We start from the raw sequence: 14,589 nt of genomic DNA, 5'->3' as shown, positions 1-14,589 counted from the left end.
GGGAAGAAGAACATGCTCACAAAGTTTGCGTGACGAGTGCTAAATCTGAATTGTTTCTGGGGTCAATGTGTGAGCTGGCACCACCGAGGGTACATAATTTCTTGCTGGCAGCAAAGATGAGTGTTTCCCCACTGCAGGTTGCGATCCCTCCCTAAGGTGTCCTTGGGATGGTTTGGGGAAGTCTGTGAAGCATTTTATATTCGTGAGGCAACAGTCAGCTGCCTGTAATTGCTGACTGCACTCAATCCTTCCAGGGCAGTGGTTTGTGTATTTATATCGCAGCCAGTAACTATAACCTATTCTTGTTCCCTTAGCCAACACAGGCAGAGCTACTATTAGCAGTGGAGGTACTTAGCCCATCCTTGGCCAGTTAAAAGTCTGGGAGAGCTGAGGGGAATTAGGGAATGACAGGAGCCCACACAAACACAGGTTAGGCCAAGAGAGTTAATGTTCTCAGAAAGTTGAAGGATTTTTGTCCCAAAGTAGGGGAATGAGGGCACACTGAAAAAGTGCTGCTGTCTGCATCCCTCTGCACTGCAACAGGAATGCAACATCTTTGGGAGGCTCCAAGGGGTTTATGTGACCCCCCTCCGAAAGCGATGCGGGGACGAACACTCGGGGAGGAGCTGCTGCAGTGCTTCCGTTTCGGAAACCTCACTGACGGCCGCGTTGTTGTCTGATCCACAGGTCCGGAGGATGGCATAGCAATCACATCACCGTCCGGGGAGCTGGGGGCCCTCCTCGCTTGCCTGTATGCCGCTTGAACTGATCCCCAGCCTTTGTTTTTGGACTGAAGAAACCTGAAAACCTTCCTCTCCTAATTCATGAGCCAGCAGGATGTGGTCGCCGTGCTTTCAGAACGCCTGCTAGTAGCCGCCTACAAAGGCCAAGTGGAGAATGTGGTGCAGCTTATCAACAAGGGTGCCAAGGTAGCGGTTACCAAGGTAACACGAGAAAAATGCTTTGCGAAATCCCTGGGAACTAACATAACTCCTAGACCATTGTCTGGGAGAATGCCCTCGTAGCTTTACCGTTCAGAATGTGACCGAGGTTATGGTTGGATTTCCTTCAAGTTTATGGTTAATAGCTGATGTGAATGTAGGATACAGTGCGTGCCTTGTGTGCCTGCGCTTCCCAGCAGACGCGGCTGTGGTGAACGCCGAGTCCTTAGAAACACAGCGTGTCGGCGGAGGGGCAGCGAGGTGCTTTTCAAAGCCTGCATTGACTTTGGACACAGTGCGAACGGATGAATGGAGCGATTCATCGCTGTCGAGGGAAGGCATTTCAGAGTGCCCATCTTTCTGGGTTCGGGGATGGGGGAAAACCACCTGTTGTGGTAGGGTAAAGGTGCACAGGAAGCATTTCTCCATGCTGAATTCTCTCAGTACAGCAGCCTCACTTATACCCAACATCCTCACTGATTCATGCTGCGCAGTACCCGGTCAGTTCCAAAATTGGGAGGTTCCAAACTGTGTTCCCTCTACCTGTGAGATCAAGTCAGCATCGATCGATGTCTGCTTAGATACTGAGAGAGTTCAAACAGATATTCACCTATTCCTAACTCTCAACATAAGTAATATAGCATGTAAGTGATGAGATAGGAGTGGCTGTTGCAGAGAAGATTTGATCAGCAAAAATGCTTAAAAAGAATTAGGTGAGTTAGATCTTTAGGGCTGTGACATAAAATTTGGGATGTCCTGTTTTGATGAGTCCTCCATCATGTCTAGCTTTATTTGTATTTCCATATTGGCTTTGGACATTATATATGTATGGGAGCTAATAGTTAGAGATAGAAAGCAAATGTGAGTACATTTGATAAATAATCTGTCTTTTCCTCTTTTTATCTGTCAGTGACAGTTGTTTTCAATCCCTTTGCAGTGTTTGAGTTGTAGGTAGTATTTATTTTGAAAGCTGGAGTGATCCAGCGATAACCAGTATTTATAAGTTTTGTTTGCCCAAACTCCCTGGCCTCTGATTGGTAGATGCGAAGCACAGATGTAATAAACATGAATGGATCCATAAAGATTCCTGTTTGGCTCTGTTGTTTAAGCAGCTCTGTAGCTGATGAACAGCTATTAAAGGTAATAATAGATCAGGGAATACTGGCTTACAGATGTCTGAATGGTAGCTTGGGGCTTTGTGGTTGGCTGGTTATTGTTTGGGGGTATTTTTATGATACAGGCTTTGAGGCTGCTGAGGGACCCATCTGAAAATAAGCAAATGGTCGAAAGGATGCCATGCTGTGTTTAAATGCCTGCATTAATGTCATTTCAAATCCAGCTTCCACACTGAACACAAAATATGGCGTCCTTTGTAATGGTTGCGAGAATAATGATGCCACTGATTTAACTGTTTCATGGCATTACTTGCCATAATGCACATTTTTAATGTAACATTGCCACTTTCTCATTGTTAAGTTTGTTTATTGTGCAGTTATCAATGCCTTCGTTAGCTGCAATGAGAAGCAAATTGTGTAGACCTGTCAGCCACGCAATCAGGTTGATTTGAGAAAATGCAGGTTTGCTGGAGTTGACAAGTTTCTTTCCTACACAGTATAACGTGGTTTCCTGCTTCTTGTGCTTGCGTTGTTGTTTAATCCTGACATGGGAAATCAAAGTAAAGCTCATTTGGTGGCAAAACTGTGCCCCGGTGCAGTGTTGGTGTCTCTGTTGGGAAGCCGTGCTTGCTGGTGAGTTGTGAGGCCAGCCCTGTAGCTGAGCTGGTTCTGTGGGATTGTAGCTGTTCTTCCCTAAAGGTTGTGGGTTATCCCCAGGGAGGGAAAGCTGTCCCTCTTGTCATTCTTGATGCATCCTGACACATCAGCAGGCAGCACAGACAAGGTACGTGGGTAGTCCGGTGCCCAAGCCCAGCTCAGAAGAGATGAACTTATATCAGCAAGACTGTGGACGAGTGCACAGAGGAGTGGAGAAGCTCTTAGAGGAGTGACCAAGGCAACACATACGGAGTGTTTTGGAGCTGCTCACACACTTAGTCCTCCTATGCCAGAGAGAGGTGAGCTTCATGTGAACCAAGAGGCATGAGACCAGGCTGCTGCCCTCATCAAAGCCCATCAGTTCAGGCTCAGTAATGTCCTATCTGGGTCTACGCAGCATCCAGGTTGCACCTGGCCCTGGCCCAGCCAGCTCCTGCACAGGAAGAGCATGTGCATATTTGCCTATGAAAGGCTGCATAAACATACCCTGCAAGAGCTTGTCTTGCTAATCTGGTGACACACAAAGGCTGGAAGGAGAAAAATATTTAAAGTCAAGGACAAGGTTGCCACAGGAACAAGCGCCTCTCAATTACCCTCAAATATATAAATTGAAAATTGAAAGGGATTTTTTTAGCCATCAGAGAGACAGGTTCTTGTGCTGTCTTTCAGTAAGCAGAAGAGGTGCAAAATGAGAGCTACTTTCAGGATAGTGGTTAATTTTGGGATGGAAATCAGATGGCATGCTTGTTGTAGTGGAGAAGTATTGATTCAGTTTTCAGACAAATTGAAACCCAGAGCCCTCTCCCCTCCCCAAGGTAAAACTCACTGCAAATGAAGCATCGAAATAAATCTATAAATGTACATATCTTAGTTCTATTTTATACATGTATGTCTTCTGCTTTTATTCAAAGTCTTCAGTTTATTCTGTCTAGTTAATTTTAAATTCTAGGGATTTGCTCCAAATGTCAAAAAAGAAAAAGGGTGATGGTGGTGTTTGTACTTCTCAGCCAAAATTCCTGCTGAATTCTATCAGACTTTTATTGAAAGAAGGCATGCAGAGACAAAGCTCTTTGGAGGCGGGGGGGGAACAAGTTCCCACATCACTTCAGCCTTAACATTTATTTCTGATATGCATCTGTAAGCATAGAAGAATTCTTGTGGAAAAACACCATGCAAAGCCACAGCTTGAAATTTCCAGGGTCTAGAGCTAAATGCTAGATAGTTCTTTATTGAAACTGGATTAATTGAGCATGGCTTAAGAAAAATGAAGCCCATTTTCTGTAACAAACCCAAGCACCATTAAATGATGGATAGCTGGCAAGCTCGTCCAGTTCTATTTTTATTATATATAAGGAAGGTCATATGATGTGGTTAATTGCTGCTTCAGTAAACAGCTGCAAAATAGTATTTCACTTTTGTCACCTCTAAGTGTATGATTTCAGAAGAACAGTGTGAAGGAATCAAAATTCAATGGAGAATCTGTGTGTCCAGGTACTCGTTTTGGCGTTTCCTCAGGCATGCATTTGCTCTGTTTGGACAGCATTATGTGCAGGGCATAGAATCACACAATGCCTTAGGTTGGAAGGGACCTTCAGAGGTCACCTAGTCACACACCCCTGCAGTAAGCAGGGACATCTTCAGTAGATCAGGTTGCTCAGAGCCCCATCAAGCCTGACCTTGAATATCTCCAGGGATGGGGTCTCCCCTACCTCTCTGGGCAACCTGTGCCAGTGATCTACCACACTCATACTGATGAAGAATTTTTCTGTGCAGGTGAAGTCAGTGTGGAACTGTACACTCTAGCATCTTCCCCAACTGCAGTGGGGGACACTGGGGCACTTTCCAGGTTTGGGGCCTTTTAAAATACGTAATGAAGAGCTGATGGCCAGCAGGTCACAATGCTGTTCATGGAATCATAGGATCATAGAGTGGTCTGGGTTGGAAGAGACCTTAAAGACCATCTAGTTCCAACCCCCTGCCATGGGCAGGGAGACCTTCCACTAGGTCAGGTTGCCCAAAGCCCCATCCAACCTGGGCTTGAAAACCATTCATGATCAGGAGCCCGAGAGCCTGAAGAGGGAGAGGGCTGGTGGCCCTCGATGGCACATGCATCAAGTGCTTCTCCTGGTGCTGGGATCTCTGCCACCAACCATGCAGGGTGGTAGCCAAGAGACAGTCTGGATCTCAGTGAGCAAAGCTTCATGGCTCTACTTTGAGCAGTTTCTTGGCCAGGGTGCTCTGTTCCTGCTCTGCCTGGTTGGAAGAAGAGTTATTTTCCATTGTTATGCCTTTTTGTCTGACATAATTCACAGGTTTGAAATTTATAGCTGTTTCTTTATGAAAAGTGTAAAAAATACCCCGAACAACTGATCATACAAGTTGGCTGATCCAACAAACAGGTGCCTTTATAAAGTTCTTTGGTGAATATGCTGCAAAAGCTGGAAAATTAAGAATTGAGCCTGCTATAATTAAGTCTTTTCTTTCAAACAAGAAAGCTGGTCCTGTCTTTCAGTCCTTTTATAGTAAAGCTTGCTTTCAGCAAAGTTACTGGCAGCTGCATCTTCAGTAGTTAAACACTGGGACTTCAGCTGAGCTGCTCTGCCTTGATGCCTTCCCAGGATGATGTTTTCCTTTCCCTGGGTTATTTTTCTTTTGATTTTGAGAGTTGATACAAGTTAGGCAGGAGGCTGAGAAGCACTAGGAATGGCCCAGGAGGAAAGTAGTAGTGACATCTCAGAGCAGGTCAGCTCTTCTCTCAATATTGTAATGGTACCTGGAGGATGGCAAGAAGCATCAACTTCTGGTGTATTCCAAAGATGCCTGGCTGAAATAAGGTACTTCTGAGAGAACAGCAGCCCTCAACATGGGCTTGCTCTGTGACCGGAGTTGTAATTTCCAGGTCTGAACCTCTGCACACAGCTCCCCCAAGACAAACCCTTACTGGGTCTGGGATTCCACTGGGGCATCGTGGCACAGGGTGTAGCATTCAACAGCAAACATTAACAGGTCCAGGAAAGGATGTGTGTTAGCAAGCATCCAGAGAAATGAGTGCCACTTGACTGTTAAACATGAAAAAGATTTCCAGAAGAAATCAAAAAGGTAGTACAGGCAGATTTGTTGTATTTTGTGTAGCACCATGGCACTTAAGAATATCTTTCTCAAAGGGAGGCGGAAGATCATACCTAGAAAATTGAATTCTGCAGAGAAGGAATGATCATTTGGCAAAAAAACCCCAAGAAATTTAAAAGGTAGTGCTTCTGTTTTGACTCAGTAATTCTGTTTGATTTGATTTTTGAAGTAGTCATTTTAGGAACCCACCATATGGCAACACTTCTGTAATGCTAGGGTACTTGCAATGTTGTCATCAGGACTTCAGAACATCTTGAGTTCTTTAAAACAGTCTTCCCCCCAACCCCCACTTCCTTTTTAAGTTCAAGCAGAAACAAAACATGAAAAATATTTCGGTGCTTTCACGTTTTTGTGCTCCTTCAGTTTGGAAAACTATTTGTGTCTGTTTTAGACAAGAAATAAAGATGAATGAAATGGGATTTGCAAACATTGAGGCACTCGCTGAATGCCTGCTGAGGTCACTGAGAAACTTTGGGCTGACTCCAATGAGCAGGTGTTCATAGAATCATAGAACCATAGAATGACATGGGTTGGAAGGGACCCCAAGGATCATAGAGCTCCAACCCCCCTGCCACAGGCACGGACACCAACCTCCAGGCCTGGAGCTACACAAGGTTGCCCAGGGCCCCATCCAACCTGGCCTTGAACACTTCCAGGGATGGGGCGTCCACCCCCTATTTGGGCAGCCTGTTCCAGCACCTCACCACTCTCTCTGGAAAAAACTTCCCCCTAAAATCTAATCTAAACCTTCCTTCCTTCAGTTTTAATCCATTCCCCCTCATCCTGCCATTGTCTACCCTTTTAAAAAGTTGATTCTCCTCCTGTTTGTATGTTCCCTTCAGGCACTGGGAGGCTGCAGTGAGGTCCCCCTGCAGCCTTCTCTTCTCCAGGCTGAACAAGCCCAGCTCCCTCACCCTCTCTTCGTAGGGGAGGTGCTCCAGCCCTCTAATCATCTTTGTGGCTCCTCTGAACCCTCTCCAACAGTTCCACATCTTTCTTATTCATGGAGAGCAGTCTGAACATCATCAGTGTGAGCAGTCTGACAGAACTTTGGTTTAATTTACAAGTTTTCTAGTAAACCATGAGTAGGCACGTTGTTGTGTAAGGTCAGAATGGGCCAATAAATACTAGTCCTTGTGCAGCATGAGAGCAGGGTGAGTTGGAGAACTGAATGTACTTGCATGAAAGTATCTCCAAGTACATAAATAGAAGGAAAAATAATGTGCCTGGAGGTGCCAAGGGCCCCTGTCTGGATTTGGTTGCAGAGTCCACACCTTGGCAGCCGCTCTGAGAAAGCTCTGCTGTTGGTGGTATGTATTGACAGCTGCCTGTCAGTGTTTGGAAGTTAGAATGTGGATTAAAGACAAACAAAAGCCTGACCCTTGTGTTTGCTGCTGCAATCCATGTGGCTGTCCAGCCTGTCATGGGGACTGGAACCTGCAGCCACAGTGCAAGAGTTCCCATTTATTTTGGCAATAAGCCTGTGATACTGGGCGGGGGGGGGGGGGGGGTGGAAGGGGGTGGGGGTGGGGGGTTGTGTGATTTGTTGCCTGCTGAAGCAATTATTTACATTTGAATAGAAGTCCAGATTAGGTATTTTTGTAGTGTGAGTGACTGCTTTATTGGTTCATTAATCCCAAATTGTAGCAGGTTCTCATTTCTATTTCAGTAATAACCCCCAAACCATTATAGTTCATATTTGGAAACGCTCACAAGCTTTTAAGTCGGTAATCTGCATGATAAGCAGTTCCTGGTCTTTGTGTTGTCTCCTGCAGTGAACATCCAGGAGACACTCTTGCTCATATATATTTCCTTTCCTGCTAGGGCCCATGTGTATATTCAGATAAGCCCCCTATTTGGTACTGTAGTGGGGAGTGTGAAACATCGTCATGGATGAGACATGCAGAGGGAAATTTGTTCGTCTGCCTTCATCTCTCCTTCCCCTAGATATTTTGGGTGGGATGCATTGCTGTGAGAAAAACTTCCAGGTTGTTGGTTTGACTTAGATACATGAAGGCATGAGCAGCTCTGACAGTTGCTGCTGGGGTTTCCTGCTGTGGGATGGACCCACTGAACATTCCCCTCCAAAGCTTGCTGGGCTCTAAGCTTGTCATCAGCACATGAGGGGCACTCAGATTGCCTTGTCTCCCCCTCACAGTTCGTTCTGGATTGGTGTGTGCCTGCATATGTACATACATACACCTGTGTGCACATGGTTTTGTGGGGAGGTGGGTGGGAGTGTTTTTCCAGTGTTGTTTCCAGTGTTTGCCTTGCCTGCAGTGGAGCACTGTACAGCAGTACTGCCCATCTCTGCTCACATTTTTATGTTACTGGGGAGAAAAAGAGAATCTGGCATTGTCAGTTCTTGCAGGGTTATGATTCATCTTGAGGTGATCGGTGCTCTTCCAAAAGCCTGATCCTCTAATCAGTGTAATGTGCTGGAATTGATCCTCCTTTCCAATCTCCCATCCTAGGTAGGGTCATAGTTTTCATTTATAGTGTCCCTTTGTAGTGGGAAGAGCTCAAGGACTGCATGTATGCAGTAGCTCTGTTCTCTGAAGGAATCACTCTATGGGTCTCCAATAAGTGGGATGCCTCTGAACCTATTTTTTTTGATAGAGAATCTCAAAACACACAAACCCTGTGAAACAAAAATCATCTAATCCTCTAGTGTTCACAAAATCATAGAATGGTTTGGGTTGGAAGGGGCCATCTGGATAACCCCCTGCTATGGGCGGGGAACACCATCAACTAGACCAGGTCACTCAGAGCCCTATCAAGCCTGATCTTGACTGTCTCCAGGGATGGGGCCTCCACTACCTCTCTGGGAAACCTGTTCCAGTGATCTATCACACTCATATTGAAGAATTTTTTTCCTAATATCTGACCTAAATCTCCCCTTTTCGAGTTTAAAACCATCACCCCCTCGTCCTATTGCTCCCTGCCCTCATGAACAGTTCTCCCCCAGCTTTCTTACAGGCACACTTCAGGCACTGGAAGGCTGCTAGAAGGTCTCAATGGAGCCTTCTCTTCTCCAGGCTGAACAAGCCCAAGTCTGTCAGCCTGTCTTCATAGGAGAGGTGCTCCAGCCACCAGTCATCTTCGTGGCCCTTCTCTGGACTCGCTCCATGTCTTTCTTGTGCGGACCCCAGAGCTGACCACAGTACTCCAGGTGGGGTCTCATGAGAGTGGAATAGAGGGGCAGAGTTACCTCCTTCGACCTGCTGGCCATGCTGTTCTTGATGCAGGCCAGGACACGGTTGGCTTTCTAGTCTATGAGCATGCCTTGCTGGGTCGTGTTGAGCTTCTTGTCCAGCAATGCCCCCACAAGTCCTTCTCTTCAGGGCTGCTCTCAATGCATTCTCCACCCAGCCTGGAAATATGTTTGTTCTGTTTCAATAACTCAGTTTGTTATTATTTTTTTTTTAAACAAAACCTTAGTTTTGGGGACCTGGCTGAAGTTTTTGAACTCATGGGAGTGATGACAGGGGACATGCACCATCAACATGTATCTCTGTTTGCTGAGTGACAGGAATAGCCAGGCAGCCCTTGCTTGCAGCTCAGCTCTCCCTGGCCCCGTGGTAGCCTCTTAGCCTGTTCCTTGGGGTGGCTTTATTTTAATGTGCCTTAAGGCGCTGAACTTCATGGGCAGGTAAAGGTTGTGTGATCTGGATCTCCTGCGGTTTTGCAACCTTTTCTTGTGCTTGTGCCCTGCCACCAGGCAGGCTCTGCGTGGTGGTTGCCTAGGAAGGTGTGTTGGGTGAGGAAAACATGTCCCTCATACTGAAATAAACTCATGCTCTGCTTTTGTAGATTACTGTTAAGGTAGTACCTCTGGCTGCACCTCTGTTTTTTCAGAGGTCAGAGATGGTTATCTCACCAGAGAGTTTCCCTGCTGGCAAATATTCATGTAGTTGGTGCTGTTTTCTTTTTCAAGTAGGTGAGCTGGCTTCAAGTCAGGTTTGTTTGGGCTTTTTTCTGCTCTGTACAGAGACTGTAATAAATTGTTTTCATGACATATTAGTAACTTGCCAGGAAGTGAGGTGCCTGGATTAGGAGATTTACTTACTGCCATTCAGTAACGTAGAAGGTCAGAACCCATAAACCTGAACGTGCTGGAGCACATATTCATAACCCAAACTTATTGTTCCTACCTGGGAATGACATGTTGATCTGGCTTCTTAATTCTCTTTATTTTTCTCCCTTTTTTTTTTCCCTGCCTCCTGCTATTGAGTTATCTGGAACAGCGACAGAGCCCTGGCTGTCCTCCAGGCTGATGGAGGAGGAAGCGTGCTGGTGCAGGTCGGTGCCCTTCACCGTAGGGGCAGGCGTTTAGGGATCAAAAAGTGCCCAGGCAGCTGGCTGGATGGTGCCCAGGGGCAGTGGTGACATCCAGAAACAAGAACTTCCTATGCCTGCTGCAGGGGCAGGAATGGAAGTGTCCCCTGTGGGAACGAGCTGCTGCCACTAATGGGCTTTGAAAGACCTCCATATCAGAGTGGGTGAGGACCTTTAGATCTGGCCCTTCAGATCAATTAAGTAGGACAATTAATCAACGTGTAAGGTTTTCAAAGGGCAGCACAACTAGTCAGTAATGACTTCGGTATCTTCTCCCCAGCCGTTGGGTGGATTTCAGCCATCGCTTGCTTTCTAGCTGTGAAGAGGCAGAAGTCCTGAGGCTTTATCAGCTATGTTGGTATGGGATTTGCTCAGTGAATACCATCCTGTCCTGAGCTTGGCTTTTTTAATTTACTTGAAGTAGCTTTCCCACTGGGAAGTTGCTTAAAGCCTCAGAATGGTGGTGGTTACCTTCTACTTACTTATGAATAGCCAGCCAGTTCTTGAGGTGTCTGCACCTACAGTAGGTGATGTATCAGGGCCATTTATGTTCCTTTGCAGGGTAAATATTTGGGTGCAAAAAATAGACAATAGTAGCAGTAATGAAGAAATAGATATATAATAGGTGCAGGAGAAGAGTAATGTGAGTCTATATCGGAAAAGGCTTAGTGGAGAAAATGGGATTCTTTGTGGATACTCTGTGAGTTTTAGCACTGCCTGGAGTCCTGTTTTCTTAATTGTGATGAAAGAATGTTGCTGTTTTAGTAGTTCTTAAGGTGTTTCGCTCACTTCATGGTGATGCTTTGAGATTATACACCCCATCCACACCACACACACTCCCCATCCCTCCCACCCCCAATCACACATGCACCCCCACCCTAGTTAATTTATGATTCTCCCTCAGGAGTTTTCTTTTCCAGGTTGTATTGGTTAAACATTTAGGAAATCACTTGTAGCTCTTCTCTGTTGTCCATGCTGCCTCTTATAATCTCTTCCCTCTTTGCGCCTCTTTTCACATTGATTCTTGTGCCTTTTTTAGGAGGAGCAACCTATTCCCCTTTTCCTGAAATGTTTCATATTAAATTCTGTCAAAGGATGATCAGATTTGGCTCAGTGATAACTATTGTTTTCCTCTTGTCCTTTCGCTTAGATTTTTGAAACCCACTTGTTGGGGAGATTTTTTCTTTAATTGATTTTACTGTCAAATTTCAGTTTTTTCCTCCTAAAACCATACATCATGTATCCATCTCACTAGTTAAAGCTTTTATGCCCTTCTGTTTATTAGGGAACCATTCTTGAGTATAGTACACATTGAATTTCTCATGGCTATTTTACACTCTTACTTTCATGTGGGTTGGAGCTTGGTACTGTTTAGAAATAAGCGTTGTCTGAAAAAACCTGACAGATTTTTGGCAACATGGGATTGGTTGTCATACATGTGAAATCACTTGGAGTGACTGCAAATCTTCCATTCCTTCCAAGGGCAGTGTCCATCATAAACAAAAGTCCAGAAATTCCATCACACAGGTGGTACCCATTGCAATACAGAAATTAGCCTGTTGTCACAACTTTGTCATACTGAGTGGTTGGCAATTCTGTGCTCCAGAGGGGCAGAAACAAAAGGGTTGTGGGTTGTGAGTTCTCCTTAGGTGTGGCCACAAAGCTGGATCCAAATTTGTAAGGAAGAATCCTTATGTGAATGTCATATCCCTTTTGTAGAGTATGGTCAGGGTAAACTGAAATGTTGCAGAAGGTATTATTATTGGTATTTTCTTCTCATTTATAGCATGGCCGGACCCCACTGCATCTTGCTGCACACAAGGGTCATCTCCACGTTGTCCAGGTCTTGTTGAAGGCAGGTTGTGACCTGGATATTCAGGATGATGTAAGTAGATACGACCTTCTCACTTGGGGTAGAGGGGGAAAGGTGATTTGCAAACAATAATAGAGCTCCACTTCTTTGAAGTAGGATTAAATGAAAACAAACTTTGTCTCTCTGTTTTCTAATTTGGAGATTTAACCTCTAATTTGGAGATGCAGAACTGCATAGGATTCAATGTAAAATGTGCTGGTTACCAACAAATAACTTAGTCCTTTAGCTGAGGCTTTATAAGAGCTCTGTTTGCACCGGGTGGGTGTGAGTAGCAGAGTCATCTGCCACCTGGTTAGGAAATGAAATAAGAGTTTGTTGTACCCTATAGGAACTCACTGGAGAACATGAGGTAGGGGAGATAATCTGTTGTGATGTTTGCCTAAAGTGTGAGATGATACTTCCTGTGTAGATCATCATTCTGTTGGCAGCCACACTCAGTGTGGAGGTGGTCACTGTCGTGTGGTGAAGCATCAGCACAACCAAAACCAGCTTTGAAATTAGCAAATGGTTATTTGTTTTCATGCAGTCAGATATGCAAGTTAATGGAATTTCACAGTTTTCCATAAGAAGAATTGTAATCTTGGACCAGGCTTTGAGGCATGCTGGAGTGACTGGTAACATGATTTTAGTTACCTGACTCTGATGAAAAAAGGTGTAGGCTGAAATATGCAAAAGCAGTTAAATAAGCTCTGCTTCTTAAGATTCTTTGCTAACTTCTGGTAGAATGCTGAAACAAGGTTCAAGAAGGGCTCCTCCTGTAATAAATAAGACAAAGATTCTTCAAAGGGCCTAGAGTTCCAAAGGTACCTGCATGACTATTAAAGGGCACTGGAAATGTCTAGGTACCTTTTGAAAATCCCCTTAAGCATTTGTTTGCATCCAGAGTGTCATAAATATCTACAAAAATTGGAAAACTGGTTTCTTTGTCAGCACAAGTAGCTGCTTCTTGGTGAAGATGTGAGCAGTCTGACAAGCTGAGAACTGGAGTACTGGTGCAGCCAGCTTTCTACTGGGAAACTTGTTTTTCTAGGAAGAAGTTTTGCTTCATGTGCTCTTTATTCTTTCCCTGTGCCCGTCCATGAAATGGAATGGATTTGCAAGTGTAATGGGACTATCAGTTTGTTCAGATGGATCCTGAGGATGTTTTTCAGCTTCTCTCATTGAAAACGATTCATCAGGTATTTAAGAGAAAATTGCAGGCAGGTACTTTGCAAGTGCAGTCAGTTTTCCTGAGATGCGAGCGCTTCCACTGATCGGGTCAGACTGGGTTTGTGTGAAAACTCTTTCTTGAGTAAGTCTGGGATTTTTTTTTTTTAATCCTCTGGGAATAAAATCTAGGCTGTTTATAAATGAACGTGATAGCCATAATGGAAAAACAGTTAGATGAGTCTTTAGCACCATTTCAGTTTAGCAGGGAGTTGCACTGTAGAAATACCCAGGTATTCCAGACCTATTTCACTTGCCTTGCAAGCTTGTCAGTGGCTTTGTTCATGACAGCTGGATACTGCTTCTAACTGCGGTGACTAATCTGAGCAGGAGAGATGCATGCTTGATCCACAGATACTGTTTCTTTAAAATGTGGTGGGTTCTTTTTTTGTTGTTTTTATTTTATTTTAGCTCTGTATTTAACACTAGTAGTTTGGTTGGGATTGAGGAGATCCTCAGGAGTTGCCGAGTCTCAGGGGGGCGAGTTTGGATTTGACTCTGAGGAGGAAAGCTGTAATTCTTTACTTGTGAAAGGTATTAACTAAAGTATTTCTGCTTTCCTTTTACATAGGTTGTCAAAGAAGGTTTTCTATGGTTTCTCCTTGTAAAATTCATTCTTACACTTAATTTATGCCCTGTAGAATCTGTTCATATTCTCTTTTAGTTGCAATCTGTTGGTTATGCCTTTGCTCACTTCTACAAGTGTCTTATTTAGCAGCAAAGGCATTTTAGTTTCAAGTTTTGATTAACATCCATACATTTCACTGCTGTTATTCAGGAATACAGATTTAGGTTCAGAGGTGAAATTGCATGTGAGAGTGGGTAGTATCACACTTAATTGAAAAAATAAATTACTTGGTTGATTTTTGTCTGTGGTATTGTTATGATAACACCAAAAAAAGTCTCCAGGTCCTAAAAAGATGACCTATATTTTATTCTTCTAAATAACAAGAGAAACCTAAACACTTTTTTTTTTTGGAGTTAACTGTCTTTAGCTAATGAACAAATAACATGACTGACTTTTTATCTGCCACATAGGCAGAAATTTAAAAGTTGCTTAATGTTGTGGAGAGATTAAAACACTCACTTCATGTTCTACAGATACGTTCTTTAAAACACGGTAAGAGCCGTAAGAATTAGTTGAAGAATGACCTCCAGTGGCCTGGAGTGGGATTATTATGAATTCCAGCCGGTGGAGTCCAGCTCTGTAGAGTACGCCACCCCGGGAGCTAATTCCTTCCTTCTCCCTGCCAATACTGACAACTCTTACTGGGATCCCAATGCCATCTCTGAGTGGTCAATGAGTATCCACACAGCACTCACCTCAGAA

General features: G+C 44.4%; 1 protein-coding gene across 1 annotated transcript in view; it reads left to right on the top strand.

Moving 5' to 3' along the window:
• Positions 1 to 824: 824 nt before the first annotated feature.
• The window catches only part of ANKRD6 (ankyrin repeat domain 6), a gene marked incomplete at both ends in the record, with an annotated part of 33,048 nt that continues 19,283 nt past the window's right edge, over positions 825 to 14,589 (top strand). Inside the window, 2 exons of the mRNA XM_084262282.1 lie at positions 825 to 944; positions 11,967 to 12,065. Of these exons, the coding sequence (XP_084118408.1) occupies positions 825 to 944; positions 11,967 to 12,065 (219 nt within the window). The remainder of the gene's footprint in view (positions 945 to 11,966; positions 12,066 to 14,589) is intronic.

The sequence above is a fragment of the Gallinula chloropus genome (genome assembly GCF_964237585.1).
Source record: "Gallinula chloropus genome assembly, chromosome: 3".
Classification (NCBI taxonomy): Eukaryota; Metazoa; Chordata; class Aves; order Gruiformes; family Rallidae; genus Gallinula; species Gallinula chloropus.
Note: the sequence above shows the minus strand (reverse complement) of the source record. Positions and strands in the feature narration are given on the sequence as shown.